The sequence below is a fragment of the Bos indicus x Bos taurus genome, chromosome 18 (assembly GCF_003369695.1).
Source record: "Bos indicus x Bos taurus breed Angus x Brahman F1 hybrid chromosome 18, Bos_hybrid_MaternalHap_v2.0, whole genome shotgun sequence".
Taxonomy (NCBI): Eukaryota; Metazoa; Chordata; class Mammalia; order Artiodactyla; family Bovidae; genus Bos; species Bos indicus x Bos taurus.
The window spans coordinates 16,083,469-16,104,243 of record NC_040093.1 but is presented as its reverse complement, the minus strand read 5'-3'; the positions used below and the strand labels follow the sequence as shown (position 1 = coordinate 16,104,243).

Below are 20,775 nucleotides of genomic sequence, written 5' to 3'. Positions count from 1 at the left end.
CCAGGGAAGCCCTCTCCTCCAAGCAAAGTGTTATTAACTGTAGGAGATAGATTTAAGTTCTTCAAAGGTGCCATGTGCTCTTCAGTCACCTGGCTCAAGTGGTATCTTCTACCTAGAATGTCATGTCTTAGAACCTTCTCCCGGCTCATTCTCACTAAATCAGGTTTCAGGTGGGACATCTGCTCTTCCACAGAACCCTGTCTGCTCCTCAAGCTGGGTCCCTCAGCCCTCTGTGCTTCCTCCATCAGAGTTGTGGCCACTCTGTGTTGTCACTGTCAGGGGCAGGACTGTCTTCCCCATTGGACTGTGAGATCTGTGAGGGCAGTGTCACCGCTAGGTCCACACAGTCACCACTGGGTCCCTGGCACAGAATCAAGAGAGGAAATGAATGAATGAATACCCAGAAAATCTCACAGAGGCAGACAGAGACACTGAGACACTCAGATAGCTGTGGATCCTCTAGAGTAATTTGAAGCTCTTGGCTCTAGGTTTATTGCCCCCTTCCTTTGTTCTGTTTCACAGGATGCTGTCTTCCTGGGACAGGGCCAGAGCCCTATTCATACACATGGGAGGGGTAGGTGGTGTGCCCGTCGTACTTATCGGTGGTGAGGCAGTGCAGCATGAAGTGGCCCAGGTCATGTTTGGAGATGACTCTCGAGGGCCCTCGTCCATCCAGGGTCACTGTGTAGGCCCCAGTCAATGGGTGGTCTCCTGTGAGGTAAAGACAAAGGGGCCAGGTAAAGCAGATGACCTTTCCTCTCCCCCAACTTGTGATCACGCCAATGACATCCCAGGGTGTCTACAGAGTGCCTAGACCAGATGGTAGAAGATGGTATAAGCGCTGGGCTTCCCTGGTTGTCCAGTGGTTCAGAATCTGCTTGTCAATGCAGGGAACTCTGGTTCAATCCCTGGTCTGGGAAGATCCCACACGTCTCAGAACAACTAAGCCCATGGGCACAACTACGGAGCCTGAAAGCCTAGAGCCCATGCTCCACAAGAGAAGCCACTGCAAAGAGAAGCGCAAGCATCGAAGAGTACCTCCCCCCTGCTGCAACTAGAGAAAGCCTGGTCACAGAAAGGAAGACCCAGAGCAGCCCAATAAATAAATTGAAGAAAGAAAAAAAAAAAGAGGAAAGAAACATACACTGTCACCCATGTGGCATTCCTGCCAAAATTATTTAATCTGAGCCTGTAAGACAGAAATTTCTGTAATGACAGAAATCTAGAATGTGGAATATTTTAAAAGATATCTGGGACAACAAGATCCTACTATTTAGCACAGGGAACTACATACATATGGGATAAACCATAATAAAAACAATATTAAAAAGAATGGATTCAAGAGGGAGGGGACATATGTACACCTATGGCTAATTCATGTTGATGTATGGCAGAAATCAAACCAATATTGTAAAGCAATTATCTTTCAATTAAAAATAAATTTAAAAATAAAAGAACGGATATATATGTAAAAAGAAAAGACACCTTGCCTGTTATGTTTCATGTTAAAAAATAATTTAAAAAAAATGATATGGAGGATTGTTCCAGACTGAAGGTGACATGGCAACTAGACGAAACACATGATCCTGGATTGGATCCTGAGGGGAGGGGAGGGTTGGAAGATACTTTTTGGCAGTTGGGTATATCTGAGTACAGAGTGGATACTAAATGATGTGATAGAGTGAATGTCAATTCCCTTAGTGCAATAACCGTACTGGGGTTTGTTTCCAAATACTTCTTCTTGGAAGATGCCTACGAAGAGGTTTTAGGAGTAGAGTGTGCCAATGTAGACCCACACATTTAAAAAATATATGTATATACACTACATACATATTCACATGATCACACATGTACATTGTGTGCCAAGTCGTTTAAGTCGTGTCCAATCCTTTGCAGCCCCATGGATTGTAGCCCACCAGACTCCTCTGTCCATGGGATTCTCCAGGCAAGAATGCTGGAGTGGATTGCCATACCCTCTTTCAGGGGAATCTTCCCAACCCAAGGATCAAACTCATGTCTCTTTACATCTGTCTGCATTGGCAGGTGGATTCTTTACAACTGGTACCACCTGGGAAGCCCCTACACATGTATTCACATAAACACACAAACACATTAGCTGCACGCATAAATGATAAACAGATAGATGGGGAAAAGAAACAAGCCAAAATGTTAACAAGTGCACCCAGATGAAGGGTTTATGGGTAATTCTTAAACCTTGAATTTCTTTAACTTTTCTGGAGGTTTCAAAGTTTTCATATTCACACAAAAAAAGAACTAACCACCCACCCCCCCCCCCGGCCCCGGGCAACAACTTCGTGTTAAATAATATTTAGGCTTAATCTCTCCGAATATTCACTTTAAACCTGGGAGGTCAAGAAGTAATATGAGCCCTGTTTCAAGATGAAGAAACTGAGGCTCAGAGGTCACAGGCCTGAAGTCCGCACAGCGCTAGGGCTGGAGCTCTCCTTGGCTTCTCCACCATGCAGCCTCACCACTGATTCACACCTCAGGATTCTCATCCAACAGGGTCCCTGAACTGAACCTCAACACCGAAGCTTACCTGAACCTCTGGAGGGTGGTATACAAGCCTCCTCCTCCTCCAGGCAGAAGGCACAGGACACAGAACTGCTCATCCAGCAGGCAGGCAAACAGGAAGAAGATAACAGTTCCCGACTCAGGCCTGGGCACTGCTGTTCCCTTATCCCAGAATGTCCTCCCTTCCCCCAGACACTGATCTGGTTCCCTCCCTCAGGGCATGAAGCCATGTCCTTAGAAAGCCTCTAAGCAGCACCCCATTACTCTATTCACTGCACTATTAATTCAGTGAAGAACTGTATGTTTCTTCATTCAGCATAGCACCACTCAACAGTAATATGGATCATCTATCTTTCGTCTGGGCTTGCCTGGTGGCTCAGATGGTAAAGAATCTGCTAGTGATGCAGGAGACCTGAGTTCAATCCCAGGGTTGAGATCCCCTGGAGAAGGGAGGGGCTATCCACTCCAGTATTCTTGCCTGGAGAATTCCATGGACAGAGGAGCCTGGTGGGCTACAGTGCATAGGGTTCCAAAGAGTTGGACGTGACTGAGTGACTAACACTTGCTCTTTCACATCTTTCTTTTGTCTCCCCCGCTAGAAATGTAAGCCTCATGAGATCTGAGACTATGTCAGTGATACTTGTTTTATTTTTTTGGCCTCATCACGCAGGTTGTGGGATCTTAGTTCCCCAACCAGGGATCAAACTCTGGGCCCTGGATCAAACTCCAGTGAAACCCTGGAGTCCTAACCACTGGACTCCCTGGGAATTCCCATTGGTACTTGTAATGGTGGCCAGGTGCACACCTCCTGTGCAAGAGACATTTGTAAGTGAATGAATCTCTCCCTCTGACTTTGGGTCTCTCAATGTGAATTCCAGACCAGGGAGGGGTAAAGAGGGTGTGGTTCCCCCCACAGCACCACCTGGAAAGCAAGGCATCTCCCCTGGTATTAGTTCATTCGACAAATATTTACTGAGCACTTATTACAAACCAAAGGCTTCTCCAATGGCTCAGTGGAAAACAATCCTCCTGCAATGCCAGAAACACAGGAGATGCGGGTTCGACCTCTGGGTTGGAAAGATCCCCTGGAGGAGAGCATGGCAACCCACTCCAGTATTCTTGACTGGAGAATCTCATGGACAGAGGAGACTGGCGGGCTACAGTCCATGGGGTCGCAAGAGTCAGACAGACTGAGCCAAGAGTAGGACAGGACTGAGCAATTGAGCCAAGCCCTTTCTAGGCACTAGGAACACAGCAGTAATCAAAACAAGACAAAATCCGTGCCTTCAAACAAAGCTTCCTACTTCACAATTCTAGTGAGGGAGACACACACTAAATAAGATTAAAAGACAAGGGAATTCCCTGGTGGTCCAGGGTAACCACTTAGCATTTCCACTGCAGAGGGCAGGGGTTTGATCTCTGGCAGAGGCTCAAACAGTAAAGAATCTGCCTGCAATGCAGGAGACCTGGTTTCGATCCCTGGATTGGGAAGATCCCCCCTGGAGAAGGGAATGGCAACCCACTCCAGCATTCCTGCCTGGAGAATTCTATGGACAGGGGAGCCTGGCAGGCTACAGTCCATGGGGTCACAAAGAGTCAGACATGACTGAGCATTAACACTTTCACTTTCAGAGTAACTAAGATCCCACAAGATGTGCGGCATGGCCAAATAAATACATGGGTTTTAAAAACAAAGAACCAATGTGAAGCATAAGTCCCCATCCCTTGAATGTGGGGCAGCCTCAGTATAACTTCCTTCTAATAAAAAGAGTACAGTGGAAGAAGTCCTGAGAGACTGCAATTTCAACAAACCTAGACAGCATATTAAAAAGCAGAGACATCACTTTGTCAGCAAAGCTGTATAGTCAAAGCTATGGTTTTACCAGTAGTCATGTACAGATGTGAGAGTTGGACCATAAAGAACGCTGAGCACCAAAGAACTGATTGATGCTTTTGAACTCTGGTGTTGGAGAAGACTCTTGAGAGTCTCTTGGACTGCAAGGAGATCAAACCAGTCAATCCTGAAGGAAATCAGCTCTGAATATTCACTGGAAGGACTGATGCTGAAGCTGAAGCATCAATACTTTGGCCACCTGATGTGAAGAGCTGACTCATGGAAAAGACCCTGATGCTGGGAAAGATTGAAGGCAGGAGGAGAAGGGGGCAACAGAGGATGAGATGGTTGGATGACATCACATGAGCTTGAGCAAATGAGTTTGAAGGACAGGGAAGCCTGGTGTGCTGCAGTCTGTGGGGTCACAAAGAGTCAGACACGACTGAGTGACTGAACAACAGGAAAGGCCCAGCGAATGTCCCCAGAGGACTGGAGGGGGCAGGCTGGTGATGACCCTGCAGTTGGCTCTCTGTCCACTCACCTATATGTGGTGGCATCACGGCCACGTACTTCAGGCCCGACTGCTGCAGTACCTTGTGCATCCGGATATGGTCATCAGTCACATCCTGCAGTCTTGGGGGCACCTTGGAAGGGTCCCACAGTAGGAAGGCTGGGGGGACACAGGGCAGGATCAGACAAGACTCGAGGACAGCCTGGCCAGGCCCATAGCCTGCAGGTCTCCTGCCAGAACATCTCCCTGCAGGGACTCATTACTGCCCTTCAGTTGTTCCAGGCTTCTCACCCCACCTGCTCCTGTCTGCTGTTACCTCCTGCCTAGACCATGGCAGAGCCTCCTCCCTGTTCTCCTGACCCTACCTTTGTACATCTGGGACCCTACCCTGACCCCATCTCACTCAGGGGGAGAGCAAAGGCCCCATCAGGGATCCGGGGCCCCACTTGATCTGATAGCATCAGCGCCCTGGCCTCACCGCCCAACACTCTCCCCTTCACTCGCTCTGTTGCAGCCACGCCCCTGTCTCATAGTCCTTTCCTCTACTCACTCCCCCTTCATATCATCTCCCTTCCCTGGGAGACAACAGGTGTGATGGAACAGCGGTGAGGTGTGTGGCTCGTGGAGACAGACAGCCTGGTTCCACACCCCAACTCTGCCAGCTACAGGCTGTGTGATCTCGGGTAAGGCGATGGCCTCTCTGTGCCTCCACTCCCTTAGCTGTAGACGGGAGGCGGTAAGAACAGCTACAATTCACTGGGCACCTACGATGTGCCGCCACGAATGGAAGTACTATCAAAGGAATTTTGAGAGGATTCAGTGGCATTCATCTGTAAGGGGCTCAGATGGTGCCAAGCACACAGTAAGTGCTCAATAAACACTGCTAGCATTAACTGCTCCTGTCACACACCGTGCAGCCTTCTTTTCAGATTATTCAGGAAGGGCATCTCTTTGTAAATCGGGAGCTCTTTGAGAGTAAAGACCTGGCCCATGTACCCAAGGCTCTGTCACTTCCTCTTCCATTCTCTCCCTGACCCTTTCTTAGGCTGGGTCAGACACCTCCTTTGAACCCCCAGAGTCCTCTAGCCTTCCCCCATCCCAGCTCTGATCCCTTTCCCCATGCTCCCCCCAGGTCCTGGCCTTGACCCCTCTGCCTGTGCCCCACCCCCTGGCCCTGAAGACTCCAGCCTGTCACGGTTTGATGATCAAACTGTTAGCACTTCCCTTCTATTCATGAGACCCATGAGTGCAGGGCCCAGCAAGGTTCAGATGCAGAATCGGTGCTCAATAAATGCACAGTAACTTGGAGTAGCTCCAATGCCACCTTGTAGAAACCCCTGGGCTGCCTATCCAGTACCCAGCCCCCATTTTTCAGCCCCAACCCTACGACCCTGCCACCCACCCGAGGTGCAGGCCACGACCTTGTCCACGCCATGGGCCTTCATGGCTGCCACAATGTTCTGGGCACCCTCGGACATCACTGTGGTAGGACCTTAGAGGAGACAGAGAGTGGCTGTCACTGGTGGGCGGCGGCGGTGGCAGGGGAGGGGCTGGGGGCGGGGGCGGTGCTGGGGGCCGAGGTGCAGGGGTGGGCCGCGGGCAGAGGGGGGGCTCTGTACTGAGGTCATTGCGGGTGCCCAGCAGCACGATGACAGCGTCCTGCCCAGCCACGGTCTTGTCCACATCGGCCGGCTGCCGGACGTCACCCACCACCACGTGGGCCGGCTGGGGCCCCTCTGAGGGCAGCCTGGAGGGGTCCCGCACCAGCACCGTCACCTCATAGCCTGCAAAGAAGGGCAGAGAGGCAGGTCAGTCGGCTTGCAGGCTGACACTCCTAGGCTCCAGAGGCTCAGTCCTGGAGGGTGCCATGAACCCCCAAATCCATCCCCCAGATCCCCTGTTCTGAGACCACGGTCTTCAAACGTTTTTGCTGATATACTCACAGTTGATATACATACAGTTGATTGTTAAAGTAGGGTGATACCTCCCTGCCAGTTCATAAATAATCTGCCCCGATGCCTTTCTCTGCCTGTCATCCCCCTGACTTCTCCACTCCCTCCTCCCCCTAACAACTAAAGGGTTAATGCTCATCATCACACGGGTCTATGTCCCCCGTCCATGGTCCTGGAGGAAGTGGAGGTACTGCCAAGTATGTTCATCATTGGGTTTGGTCCCCCAGGCCTTACTTCTGAAGGGCTGGGTCCTGTCTTTTGTGTATGTGCGTGCCAAGTTGTTAAGTCGTGTCCAACTCTTTGTGACCCCATGGACGGTAGCCCACCAGGCTCCTCTGTCCATGGGATTCTCCAGGCAACCCACAGGAGTGGGTTGCCATGCCCTCCTCCAGGGGATCTTCCCGACCTAGGGATCAAACCTGCATCTCTTACATCTCCTGCATTGGCAGGTAAGTTCTTTACAACTAGCGCCACTTGAGAAGCCCTGGGTCCTGTCTTAGCGGTCATTTATTTTTAATATTTCTTTGGCATGTCACCTCCAAAAGAATTGTGGATAACTCTGTGTCCCTTGGCCCCACCATCACACACACAAATACTCCTTTTTAAAGTTTATAACCAACAGGGACTTCCCTAGTGGCCCAGTGGCTAAGTCTGTGCTCCCACTGCAGGCACCTGGGTTCAGTTCCTGGTCGAGGAACTAGATCCCACGTGAGGCAACTAAGAGTTCACATGCCCCAACTAAGACGTGGTACAATCAAATATATATATATATATATTTTTTTTAAATCAAGTTTAGCAGAAACATATTTCTTTCTTTGTTTTAGACAATGGCAAAATATATTAATGTTATGCATATTGCAAAAAAAAAATCCCAGTAGTTGTAGTCTCTGTCATGGACTGAATGCTTTTGTCATGTGCTGAATTCATATATGCTGAAGCCCTAACTCCCAATGGGATGGTATTTGGAGATGCAGCCTCTGGGAGGTTTAAATGAGGTCATGAAGGTAGAGAGTAGGGTCTCCATAATGAGATTGCTGCTAAGTTGCTTCAGTCGTGTCCAACTCTGTGCAACCCCATAGACAGCAGCCCACCAGGCTCCCCCGTCCCTGGGATTCTCCAGGCAAGAACACTGGAGTGAGTTGCCATTTCCTTCTCCAATGCATGAAAGTGAAAAAATAAAGTGAAGTTGCTCAGTTGTGTCTGACTCCTAGTGACCCCATGGACTGCAGCCTACCAGGCCCCTCCGTCCATGGGATTTTCCAGGCAAGAGTACTGGAATGGGTTGCCATTGCCTTCTCCGATAATGAGATTAGTGTCCTTCTAAGAAAAGGAAGGGGCTTCCCTGGCGGCTCAGTGGTAAAGAATCTGCCTGCAATGCAGGAGCCACAGGTTCGATCCCTGGGTCGGGAAGATCCCCTGGAGGAGGGCATGGCAACCGCCTCCAGTATTCTTACCTGGAGAAGCCCATGGACAGAGGAGCCTGGCAAGCTGCAGTCCATGGGGTCGCAAAGAGTCAGAGATGACTGAAGCAACTTAGCATGCTTGCACGCAAGAAGAGGAAGACCAAGGTGCTCTCTCTCTACAGTGTGAGGACACAGCATGAAGGCAGCCCTCTGCAAGCCAGGAAGCAGGCCCTCACTAGAAACCACACCAGTTGATACCTTGATCTTGACCTTCCCAGTCTCTGGAACTGTGAGAAATGAGTGTTGATTAAACCACTTGGTCTGTGGTATTTTTGTTATAGCAGCCTGAGCTGAGTAACACAGCGTCTAAACAGCATTCTTGTGAAAAATGAACCAGAGCTCCTTGAAGGAATGGCTGCTTGCTGGGCCAGGGCAGAGAGAGGACAAGATGAACCTGGAACATCTTGTACCACCAGCTATGTGAAGTTTAAAGAACGATGAAGTGAGGTCAAGAGGACACAGAAACCACTTGAAGGGGTTCTCAGGACAAATCAGGGGCAATCTGATTTGTCCCAAAGAATATGGATGGCAAAGAACGGAAGCACATCAAATATAAAAAAATATGTGAATTCATAATGATAACTAAGAAACGTCATTGGTACCTATCAGAGGATTAATCTATTGTTCTGAAAATGATACAGGAAAAGCAAAACAACAAAATTGTCCCAGTTTCCTTGATACCTGTCGTCATATATCTAAAAAACAAATAATTAAAAATCTGTATACTCTGGGGCAACGATGATAATAGTGATACTTGGTGGCTTCCCTGATGGCTCAGTGGTAAAGAGTCCGCCTGCCAATGCAGGAGAAATGGGTTTGATCCTTGATTCGGGAAGATCCCACATGCTCTGAAGCAACCAAGCCCATGTGCCACAACTACTGAACCTGTGCTCTAGAGCCAGGGAGCCACAGCTGCTGAGCCCCCGTGCCACAATGACTGAAGCCTGCGAGCTCTAGAGCCTGTGCTCTGCAACAAGAGAAGCCACCTCAAGGAGAAGCCCACTCACAGCAACTAGAGAGTAACCCCCTCTTGCACAATGAGAGGGGGGAAAAAAAAGTCGTTGGAGCAACGAAGATCCAGTGCAGTCAAAAATAAATAAAATTTTAAAATAAAGATACATAATATTTATAGAGCAGTCACTAGATGCCAGGTGCTAAGTACTTTACATTTATTAGCTTATCTAATTGTCAAAGCTCAACATTCAGAAAACAAAGATCACGGCATCTGGTCCTATCACTTCATGGGAAATAGATGGGGAAACAGTGGAAACAGTGTCAGACTTTATTTTTTTGGGCTCCAGAATCACTGCAGATGGTGACTGCAGCCATGAAATTAAAAGACGCTTACTCCTTGGAAGAAAAGCTATGACCAAACTAGATAGCATATTCAAAAGCAGAGAAATTACTTTGCCAACAAAGGTCCATCCAGTCAAGGCTATGGTTTTTCCATTGGTCATGTATGGATGTGAGAGTTGGACTGTGAAGAAAGCTGAGCGCCAAAGAATTGATGCTCTTGAACTGTGGTGTTGGAGAAGACTCTTGAGAGTCCCTTGGACTGCAAGGAGATCCAACCAGTCCATTCTGAAGGGGATCAGCCCTGGGATTTCTTTGGAAGGAATGATGCTAAAGCTGAAACTCCAGTACTTTGGCCACCTCATGCGAAGAGTCGACTCATTGGAAAAGACTCTGATGCTGGGGGGGATTGGGGGCAAGAGGAGAAGGGGATGACAGAGGATGAGATGGCTGGATGGCATCACTGACTCTATGGACGTGAGTCTGAGTGAACTCCGGGAGTTGGTGATGGACAGGGAGGCCTGGCGTGCTGCAATTCATGGGGTCACAAAGAGTTGGACATGACTGAGCGACTGAACTGAACTGAATTGTCAAAGCAACTGGGATTTTGAGTTCTATCTGTCCCTACCACTAGCTAGCTGTGTGACACTGGGCAGGTCACTTAACCTGTCTGGCCTTAGAGCCTTCATTTGTAAAATGACACCAATAATAGTCTCTGCCTTACAGGGTTGATGTAGGTTTAAATAGTATTCCTAACAGTTTAAAGTGGTTGGTTGATTTTTGACACAGGTGCCAAGACAATTAATTCAATGGGAAAAGAAGAATCTTTTCAACAAATGGTGTGGGGACAACTGGATACCCATATGTAAAAGAATAAGGTTGGATCCCTACCTCACATCATATATGAAAATTAACTCAAAATTATCAAAGATCTAAATGTAGGAGCTAAAACTGCAGTCCATGGGGTCGCGAAGAGTCGGACACAATTGAGCGACTGGACTGAACTGAACTGAACTGCTGCTGCTGCTGCTGAGTCTCTTCAGTCATGTCCGACTCTGTGCAACCCCATAGACAGCAGCCCACCAGGCTTCCCTGTCCCTGGGATTCTCCAGGCTGAACACTATAAAAATCCTTGAAGGAAAGTGAAGTCGCTCAGTCATGTCGGACTCTTTGCGATCCCATGGACTGTAGCCCACCAGGCTCCTCCATCCATGGAATTTTCTAGGCAAGAGACTGGAGTGGGTTGCCACTTCATTTCCTAGAAGGAAACATAAGCATAAATCTTTTTGCCATTCGATTAGGCAGTGGTTTCCTAGCAGTGACACCAAAAGCACAAGCAACAAAAGGGAAAACAGATTCACTGGACATCATCAAAATGGAAAATAAAAATTGGTGAAAAAAGGAAAAATGAAATGAAAAAAAAAAAGTTCCCAAGGACACTATCAAGAAAGTGAAAAGACAATGCACAGAATGGGAGAAAACTTCTGCAAATCATATATCTGATGAGAGACTTGTATTTAGAATATAAAGAACTCTTACAACTTGATAGTAAAAGATGAATATTAAAAACTGAGCAAAAGATCTGAATAGACATTTCACCAAAGAAGATAGACAAATGGCCAATAAACGTATGAAAAGATACTCAATATCATTAACCATCAGAGAAATACAAATCAAAACCACAGTGAGATACTATTTCATACCCACTAGGAGGATTATAATCAAAAAGACACAATGACTGTTGGCGTGCCTGCAGGGAAATTGGAACCTTCATACACTGCTGATGATGTTGAATGATGCAGCTGCTTTGGAAGACAATCTGGCAGTTCCTCAGGTTAAGCGTATTGTTACCCCTGTGATCAGTTGTGTCCAGCTTTTTGTGACTGTAGCTTGCCAGGCTCCTCTGTTCATGGGATTTTCCAAGTGAGAATACTGAAGTGGGTTGCCATTCCCTTTTCCAGGGGATCTTCCCAACCCAGGGACGGAACCCACATCCCCTGCGTGTCTCATGCACTGGCAGATGGATTCTTTACTACTACACCACCTGGGAAGCCATTGTTACCCCAACAACCCAGCAATTTGACTCCTAGGTACATGCCAAGAGAAATGAAAACATATGTTCACACAAAACCTGTACATGAATGTTTATAGAGGCATAACTCATCATAGCCCCAAAGTGGAAACAACCCAAATTCCCATCAACTGAATGGATAAATAAAAGTGGTATAGAGGGAACTTCTCTAGTGGGCCAGTGGCTAAGACTCTGCGGTCCCAATGCAAGGGGCCTGGGTTTGATTCTGGTCAGGGAATTAGATCCCACATGCCTCAGCTAAGACCCAGCACAGCCAAAAAAAAAAAGTGGTATAGGGAATTCCTTGACAGTCCAGTGGTTAAGACTTCACACTTCCAGCGCAGGGGGTGCAGGTTTGATCCCTGGTCAGGGAACTAGGATCCTATACGCCACACGGCACAGCCAAAAAGTAAGAAAGAAAGAAAGAAAAGTGGTGTAGGTAAATAATGTAATGGTGCTGTGCTGTGCTTAGTCGCTCAGTCGTGTCTGACTCTTTGCAACCCCATGGTCCACCAGGATCTTTTGTCCATGGGGATTCTCCAGGCAAGAAAACTGGAGTGGGTTGCCATGCATGCCCTCCTCCAGAGGATCTTCCCAAGGATCGAACCCAGGTCTCCTGCATTGCAGGCAAATTCTTTACCGTCGAAGCCACCAGCAAAGCCCGTGAATACTGGTGTGGGTGGCCTATCCCTTCTCCAGGAGATCTTCCCAACCCAGGAATCAAACTGGGGTCTCCTGCATTGCAGGCAGATTCTTTACCATCTAAGCTACCAGGGAAGCCCAACGCAATGGTATTCAACAATAAAAAGAAATGACACATATGCTACAATATAGATGAACTTTGAAAAAGTTCTTTTTGCTAAGTGAAAGAAGCCAGTCATAAAGAGTCACATGATGTATGTCTCCATTTATAAGAAAGGTCCGGAACAGGCAAATCCATATGAACAAAAAGTAGATGAATGAATGCCTAGGGCTGGGGACGTGGTTGAGCAGGAAAATGGGGAGTGACTTCTAGGGGTTTCTTTTTGTGGTGATGAAATGTTCTAAATTGATTGTGATGATGTTTGCATGAGTCTGTGAATATGCTAAAACCTATTGAATTATATTCTTTAAATGGGTGAATGGGGTATGGTATGTGAATGAAGTTGCTATTGAAAAGATGCAAAATGAAATGAAAACAAATGAAAAGCTTAGAGGAGTGTCTGGCACAGAAAAGAGGGCTCTATGGGTGTTGGCTGTGACCAGGCCTTTTCATCATCTCACAACTGTATTTCCTGGCCTGGTCTAGTCCTCCCTGGGCTCCTGGCGTGTCTCAACCCCTCCAACCCACACTGCACATGGTAGCCAGATAGAGCTTTCCACAGTTATATCAAAGTGCCCTAGGACTTCCCTGGGAGTCCAGTAGCTAATACTCCATACTCCCAGGGCAAGGGGCCCAGGTTTGATCCCTGTTCAGGGAATTAGATCCCACATGCTGCACGTAAAGATCCTGCCTGTTGCAATTAAGACCCAGTGCAGCCAACATAAATAATTAATTAAAAAAAAAAAAAAAAAAACCCCAAAAAACAAAGTGCCCTTGACTCAGATCTCTCCCTATCCACCCTCCACCCCAGTGCCTTAAGATAGTCATGTTCCTTATGATAGCCTTCAAGCCTCCCCTCTACACGCCCCCTCCATGTGGCCTCTCCTCTCCAGACTGTTGGAGCCAAAGCCCTCTTCACTCACTGAGCTTCTTTCATTTCCTCAAACACACCATGCTGTCCCCTGCCTCCTGGCCTTCACACATGCTCCTCTGCCTGGAGCACCCTTACCCTCTTTCTCCAGCCAATTGTGCTTCCTCTGTCATGGCCTTACTTATGCTGACCAACCAACGGCCTTGTGGGTGCAGGGGCTATGACATACTCAACACCATCTCCTGGATTTATTATTATTATATTTTAATGGCCCTGCCAGGTAACATGTGGGATCTTAGTTCCCCGACCAGGAATTGAACTTGGCCCTTGGCAGTGGAAGTGTGGAGTCTTAACCAGTGGCTCATCAGGGAAGTCCCTCCCCTGACTTTTATATCAACACAAAAGCACATGCTATACTGTCCCAGGGACCTGAGTTCGGACTCCAGCTCCACCTCTCCTTTTTTTTTGACTGCACCACATGGCCTATAGGATTTTAGTTCCCTGACCAGGGGGAACCTCAAGCCACTCGCAGTAGAAGCTCATAGTTTTAACCACTGGACTCCCAAGGCATTTCTCAGCTCCCTGTCTTACTGGCAGAGGAACCTCAGAAAACACCTTCCCTGATGGTCCTCGGTCTCTACTCTAAAGCGAAGATCGGGGCTCTCCTTGTGGCTCAGTGGTAAAGAATCCGATTGCTAATGCAGGAGACACAGGTTCGATCCCTGGTCTGGGAAGACCCCCACATGCCTCAGAGCAGCTAAGGCCTCGAGCCACAACTGTTGAGCCTGTGCTCTAGAGCCTGGGAGCCCCAACTACTGAGCCCAAGTGTCACAGCTACTGAAGCCGGAGAGCCCTAGAGCCTGTGCTCCACAACAAAAGAAGCCACCGCAGTAAGAAGCACATGCCCTGAAACTAGAGAGTAGCCCCTGCTGGCCGCAACTAGAGAAAGCAGCGATGAAGACCCTGTGCAGCCAAAAATAAATAAATAATTAAAAAAATAAAAACTAAAATGAAGATGAGTCTCTAGCATGCCTATCCTGTGTGATCACCTTTCACATGGAATGCTGGCCTCAGACACATTGGGGAGCAACAGGGGCTTTCAGGGTGTCAATGTAGTCACTGGTTAACTACCACCGTATTAGTAAAACGGACCCTGGTAAATTGTGGGCATTTTGGAGGAGAAACATTCTCACCAACATGAGAGCTCTGACACAGGCCCAGCACAAGAGTGCCCATCAGCGGGACATGATTGGTAATTGTACTGGTGCCAAGTCGCTTCAGTCGTATCCAACTCTTTGTGACCCTATGGACCGTAGTCTGCCAGACTCCTCTGTCCACGGATTCTCCAGGCAAGAATACTGAAGTGGGTTGCCGTGCCCTCCTGCAGTGGATCTTCCCAACCCAGGGATCGACCTGGTGTCTCTTATGTTTCCTGCATTGGCAAGTGGGTTCTTTATCACTAGAGCCACCTGGGAAGCCTTATTGATGATTAGAGACATTTACTGAGAGCCTCCTAGAGAATTCTCTGGCGGTCCAGTGGTTAGGACTGCATGCTCTCACTGCTGAAGGCACAGGTTCAACCCCTGGTTGGGGAACTAAGATCCCACAAGCTGCAGGGACCAGCCAAAAAAAAAAAAAGCCTCGTATGTGCCAAGTGTTGTGCTAAGCTCTTTCCACTGACGAGTGACTTAAAAACAAATTTTTTTAAACACAACTCACATTTAAATTTAAATAGCCACAAGTGGCTAATGGCTACTATGTCAAACTATAGTTTTAGAATTCACAGATTTTGCCCTTTACAAAGAACACAAGTATTTGTAAGGTTATTTCCAAACTTAAAAAAAATTTTTTTCTTTCTTTCTTCCTTTTTTGTTTAAAACAAATCTCTTACTTTATCTTTTTTCCATTAAATTTTATTTTGAAATAAATTCAGACCTATAGGAAAGTTGCAAGACCTCGATTCTCATTTTTGCTTTATCTTTCTCTCTGTGCGTATACACAGCACATACATGTAACATGTATAATTATATGTATATGTATAAAGTTTTTTCCTAACTATGTGAGAGTAAGTTGTAGAAATCATGCCCCTTTTAAGCTTTTTTGATCTCAGCCCTCCATTTGAAGTAGATTTCACTGTCTAACCCCATATACACAAACTTATACATGTATAACTTAGACAATAGTTTCATAAAACCAGTATTTAACAATGATCCATTCCGACACTGATATGACCCATTAAATATATTTCAGAACTCTCTATGACCCGCAGTTTGAAAACGGCCCTCAGATTGCAACAACCTCACAAAGTAGGATGTATTATATGCCCATTTTGAGACTGGGGAAAGTAAGACAAGTTTAGGTAACTGGGCCAGGGTCACACAGCTATAATCTATATTCACTCAGCCAAGGAGTGTCTACTGAGCACCAGCTATATGCTGGACGGGCTGCCCAGGTGGCTCAGGGATAAAGAATCTGCCTGCTAATGCAGGAGATGCGGGTTCAGTCCATGCGTAGGGAAGATCCCCTGGAGAAGGAAATAGCAACCCACTCCAGTATTCTCGTCTGGGAAATCCCATGGACAGAGGAGCCTGGGGGACTACAGTCCACGGGGTTGCAAAGCGTCAGACACGACTGAGCGACTAAGCACAGCACACCACATGGGGACCAGAGTCTGTGCCTTCAGGACTCAGTCCTACAGAACCACTGAGGTCAATAAAAGCCTAGTTCATTCAAGCCCCTCTTTTTCCTGATGGGGACAGGGAGGCTCAGGCTCACTGTGGCTCTGAAGAGACCTGTTAGAGCCACTGTAAGAAGGCAAGGACTCCCCTAGCCCTCAGGTACAGCCCATACTTCCAGGTGCAGTCCCAGCTGTGACCAGCAGAGAGGCTAAGTGAAATTTTATAGAATCCAAGATTAAGAGAAAGGTAGTTATCTGGGAGTGCAAAACTCACAGTGACTCAGCATCTCTCAACTTCTCCCTCTTACTTCCTCCCGAGAAACATTTATCAGCAAATTTGTTTCTCCTGTCCCCTCAAGTCAACATTCTCACTAGGTCTTCCCTGGGGAGGCGGAGAGAAATGGGGCTAAAGGGGAACTTTGAGTCACAATCCTTTTCAGGGAAAGTTGGGCTAGGAGGCAGCTGAGAGTGGGATCCTGGCGGCCTCCACCCTTTGGGGGCACCCAGATAGCCAATATCTTCAGAGTCACTCAGGCCAGCAAGGGTGGGGCCCTATATCTGGACAGGCCAGACTATGCTGGGAGTTGGTGAAGTTGGGATGGTGGGGGCTGGGTCCTGCTGCATGATACTTATCCCCTTTCCTGCCCCATTTCCTGGGGGCAACTCTGAATTTTCAGCCCTCATTGACTTTGCTGAGACCTGTGTCCTCAAGTCTTCACCCTTGTCTCCATGATCTTCTTTCCATTAGGTACTCAGCAGCTTACCCCTCAGTTTTTCCATTTTAAAATCCTTGGTGCTAAAACCAAGTGCTGGCGGGCTCTCAGTGGTTAAGAGCAAGTGCCAGGTAACAAATTTCAGCATTGCCCCTTTCCAGTTATGTGACACTGGGCAAATCACTCAGGGAGACTCGGTTTTCTCTCATTTGTCAGGTAAGGTGATACTAGTTCCCACCTCACGTGAGTGCTATGAGGATTCAACACAAATGGCGAGAGGGCACTGCTGGGAAGATGCCTCAGGCCTGGCAGTGAAGCCCTTGCTGGCTGTGCAACCACCCACCACCATCACTGCCACCACTGCCACCAGCACACCAACTGTCTTTCATAAGAGCATTGGATCGCTACAGTCCCCCAGCCCCCCAGGGCCGTTTCGTTTCCCTTGGGACTCAGATAAAGTTGGACCTCATAGCGTCCCCCATTTCTGCCCCCGTGGCCACCAGCTTTGCTCTCTAGGTCCTCGCACACTAAGGCACGATGGCTCCAACCTCCCTGGGCCCAATCCCACGATGCCTAAAGTTCTAGCTGTGCACCCCGCGACATTCCCTGCCCGTCCCAGCTCATGCCTGCTTGCACCGCCTGCGCCAGCGTGGTGAGCCCGGTGTTGCCGGTGGCGCCGAAAAGGGCAATCTTCTTGACGACCATGCTGCGGGATCGTGGGGGCGCGAGGCCGTGGAGTCGCAGGACACGAGGGAACCGAATGGCTGCTGGTTCCCCCTCGCGTCCTTTCCTAGAGGGAGGGACGGGGCGGGGCCGCCTAGAGGGCCACCCTCAGCCCGCCTCCAGCCCCACAGTTCGGTTGAGGGGAGGGGCCAAAGGCCACGCCTCTAGCTAAGGACAGAGTGGGCGGAGCTGGAGCAGCTCCTGAGGCCCAGCACCGTCCCCTCCGCCCGCCACTTAACCTGGAAGGCGTGTCTGGCGGTGCGCGAAGGTGGACGCAGAGCACCGCCTCCGCACTCTAGCCGCCCGGGGTGGGGCGGGGCGAGCGCGGGCCCCGCCCACAGCTCTCTCCTCGTTCACGCTTCCTTTCGTGTCACGGCCGTGAGTCTGGTCTGGGACTCACATAACGCCCCACGGCCTCCCCAAGGCTACAAGGGAAGAAAGTGAGGCAGGACAGTGTGGATGCGTGAGGGAGACACTGTGTAGCTGCGTGTCTATGTGCCCGTGTTGACCCTGTGTGACTCTGCGAATAACCCCAAGGGAGAGCATGATTGTGGAAGACACTTGTGCCCTCTGTGTAAAACACCGTGTAAAACAGTGTGAGACTGTGTGACACCACGTGTGGAAGGCACTGATGCTCTTCCTCTGTGACCTTGTGGTGACACCGGTGGATAGTGTTACCGTTTGTGGTCCTATATGCATCCATGACGCTGGGGGATATGGTGTGAGTGTGGGACATGTGTGAGTTGTGATACACGGGAGTGTGTGACTCTTCGTGTGTGACTCTGTGACATCATTTGAGTGTGGCTGTGGGTGTTACTGTTGTTGTGATGTTATTTGTGACCTGTGACTGTGTAACGTGTGTGTGACTGTGCAGGATGCATGACTCCCATGTGAGTGTGTAACAAGTTTGAGTGTGTAAAAGTGTGTGACGCTGTGTGACGGTGAAGCCGTGTGTGATATGTGAGTCGATGATAGTCTGTGATCCCATGGAAGTGTGCTACAGTGTGTGGCACAGGTGTGCTCGTATGACTCCACGTGAATGGTGGTGACACAATTTGAGTGTTTTACAGTGTGTGACGCTGTCGGGCACCGTTTCAGCGCGGGACCTCGTGCAAGCTTGTGACTGCGTGACACACTTTGAATATTTGACCCTGCGTGACCCCGTAGAAGGGGGCGAAGTGTGAGCGTGTGGATGTGGATAGTCCTTGTGACGCTGTATGAGACCCGCGTGTGTGTGGCAGTGCGGGAGTGTGTGTCCCCGTGGGAGTGTGCACTGTGTGTGACGCTGCCTCCGGCCCCTGCAGCTGTGTATCGCACGCCGTGGCCGGGTGTGTGGCCGCGCGTGGGCAGGCGCTGCAGGCTGCCGGGGTTGGCGGGGGACCCGCGGGCGGGAGAGGGTCCCGGGGGCGCGCCGAGCGCGGCGGCCGCGCGATCGGGAGGAGGCGCGCCGGCGGTAGCGGCGCATGCGGATCTGGCCGAGCGGCGGAGCCGGTGGGGCCGAGCCGAGCCGGCTGGGCCGGGCCGGGCCGAGGACACCGACAGGGAGGGCGGTCGGCCACGGCGAGCAGCGGGGACAGCGGCACCGGCGGCCGCGGGGCCAGGTGAGCGGCGTGGGGGCCAATAGCCCCTCCCTCCAGCATCTTCCCACCTGCTTGAGCATCCCTCCCCCGCGCCCCGTGGGCATGGCCTGAGCCCCGAGGGTCTCCCCGGCTAGGGGAGGCAGAGGGTCGAGGGCAGAATGACTCCCCAGTCCCTCACCCCAGTCCAACCTCGGCGCCATACGTGGGTCTTCCACCCAAGCCTTGTCCTTCCCAGGCCTCCCTCCTTGAGAACGGTGACTAGACTGTAGGGAGAGAGAGGCGCGGCCTTGGAAGGGTTAAAGCATCGGCTGTCAGCTCCTATCCCCAGCCTCGCCCGACCAACCTTTCCAGGGGCCCTCAGGACACCCCTTTTCACCTCCCCCACCGCCTTCTCCCTTCCTTCCCCGTTGAATCATGTAATAGACAGGGCTGTTCCACCGCCAGCCTGACCGAGAGCTCACCAAGTGCTAAGTGCCTTTCCATCTCCAAGTATCCTCCATTGAGGAAACAGTTGTGTTCACCGTTTAACAGGAAGGGACACTGAGGCACGGAGAAGCCAAGTTAAAGGTAATCGGGTTTAAAGATACAGCAAGAATAAAGCAGGACTTGAACTCATTTTTGTCTGACTTCAGCACAGGCACTTTGATTTGCTAAGATATGTGACTGGAGGATGAATAGTAACAGCAAGGCCCGTGTATTGAGGGCTTTACTGTGTACTAGATACCACGTTCCCCACATCATTAATTCTCTCATCTTCAAACACCCCTAGGAAATGGGTACTATTATTATTGTTACCATTTTACAGATGAACAAACTGAGCCCTAGAAAAGGTGACTTGGCCAAGGTCACACAAATGCCCACTTAAAGCTTTCCGTGGAAGAAGGGAAAGATAATAATGGATTTTTGAGTGTCTATGGAAAGGGACAGTCTCTACTACATTGACCAAGACCAGACCCTGCCTTCCTAAAATCTGTTTTGTTGGCTACTGTCTGAATATTTTGAGAATGGGGACATTGAGCTCCTCCCAGCTCCCTCTTTTCTTAGTCTTAGAATCAGGGCTGGGGTTCTAGAGAATGGAGGAGATGTATCTAATATCTCCCACACCCTTAAATTTCATATTTACAATCTGGCAGTGTTCTAGAACATCACTCTAGAGTCAGACAATATGTCAGTCAGCTAGTGCCACAATAATGCTACATAAGAAAACCACCCCCAGACTCAGTGTCATAAAACACTAGGCATTTATTTAGCCTTGAGTTAATCTGAGGTCAGTGACTTGGGCTCATCTGAACTTATTTACCAGTTAGGATGGGTAGGGGGATGTTGACTGTTGGTTGCTGAGGCTGGCCTTGGCTGTGATGAGGGCCTTGGACTTGGACTAGCCCTACAATATTTTTCTCATGGCCACAGTCAAACACAAGCAAAAACATGCAAGATCTCCTGAGTCCTGGGCTCAGACCTCACTAGCACTTCTACCTTATTCTGTTGGTCAAAGCAAGTCATGTGGCCAAGCCCAGAGTCAGGGGGTAGGGCTTTCCCCCACTCAACCCCACTCTTTTATTCCTCCCATCCCCAGAGTGGGAGAACACTGAGGAGGTTTATGGCAGAGGACGTGGCTATACGGATGAAGAATTGAGACCGTTAATGCAGTTATTCAATCACAGTGACTAAATTTCTATCCTGGTTACTGTGTGACTTTGGGCAAGTGAATTAACCCCTCTGTGCCTCAGCTTCCTCCTCTGTAAAACAG

General features: G+C 49.2%; 2 protein-coding genes across 6 annotated transcripts in view; one reads left to right on the top strand and one right to left on the bottom strand.

Moving 5' to 3' along the window:
• Positions 1-445: 445 nt before the first annotated feature.
• On the bottom strand, positions 446-17,534 carry BLVRB (biliverdin reductase B). Of its 2 annotated transcripts, XM_027515797.1 has the most exons (6): positions 17,349-17,534; positions 6,500-6,664; positions 6,283-6,372; positions 4,911-5,039; positions 2,561-2,625; positions 446-711 (listed from the first exon to the last, which is right to left on the bottom strand). In XM_027515797.1, exons 1-6 carry the CDS (start codon positions 17,425-17,427, stop codon positions 697-699), a joined length of 543 nt encoding a protein of 180 aa, XP_027371598.1. In that variant the 5' UTR covers positions 17,428-17,534; the 3' UTR covers positions 446-696. The 2 variants fall into 2 exon arrangements, with proteins under 2 accessions (XP_027371598.1, XP_027371597.1); XM_027515796.1 differs by lacking the exon at positions 2,561-2,625 and having other exon boundaries at positions 17,349-17,532.
• Positions 17,535-18,921: 1,387 nt separating this feature from the next.
• SPTBN4 (spectrin beta, non-erythrocytic 4) overlaps positions 18,922-20,775 on the top strand; it is an 80,553-nt gene continuing 78,699 nt past the window's right edge. For 2 of the 4 annotated variants that reach the window (XM_027515789.1, XM_027515788.1), the window contains exon 1: positions 18,925-19,046. The gene's annotated coding sequence lies outside the window, so the exon portion shown is untranslated. Of the gene's footprint in view, positions 19,047-20,775 lie in introns of all 4 variants that reach the window. The other 2 variants (XM_027515791.1, XM_027515790.1) reach the window with 2 other exon arrangements.

Excerpts from the sequence above, each read along its gene's own strand:
- BLVRB (XM_027515796.1), bottom strand. The coding sequence starts at position 17,427 with ATGGTCGTCAAGAAGATTGCCCTTTTCGGCGCCACCGGCAACACCGGG. Across the intron at positions 5,040-6,282 it reads GGTCGTGGCCTGCACCTCGG|CCTTCCTACTGTGGGACCCT; the intron begins GTGGGTGGCAGG and ends GTGTCCCCCCAG. Across the intron at positions 712-4,910 it reads CGTGATGCCACCACATATAG|GAGACCACCCATTGACTGGG; the intron begins GTGAGTGGACAG and ends TTTACCTCACAG.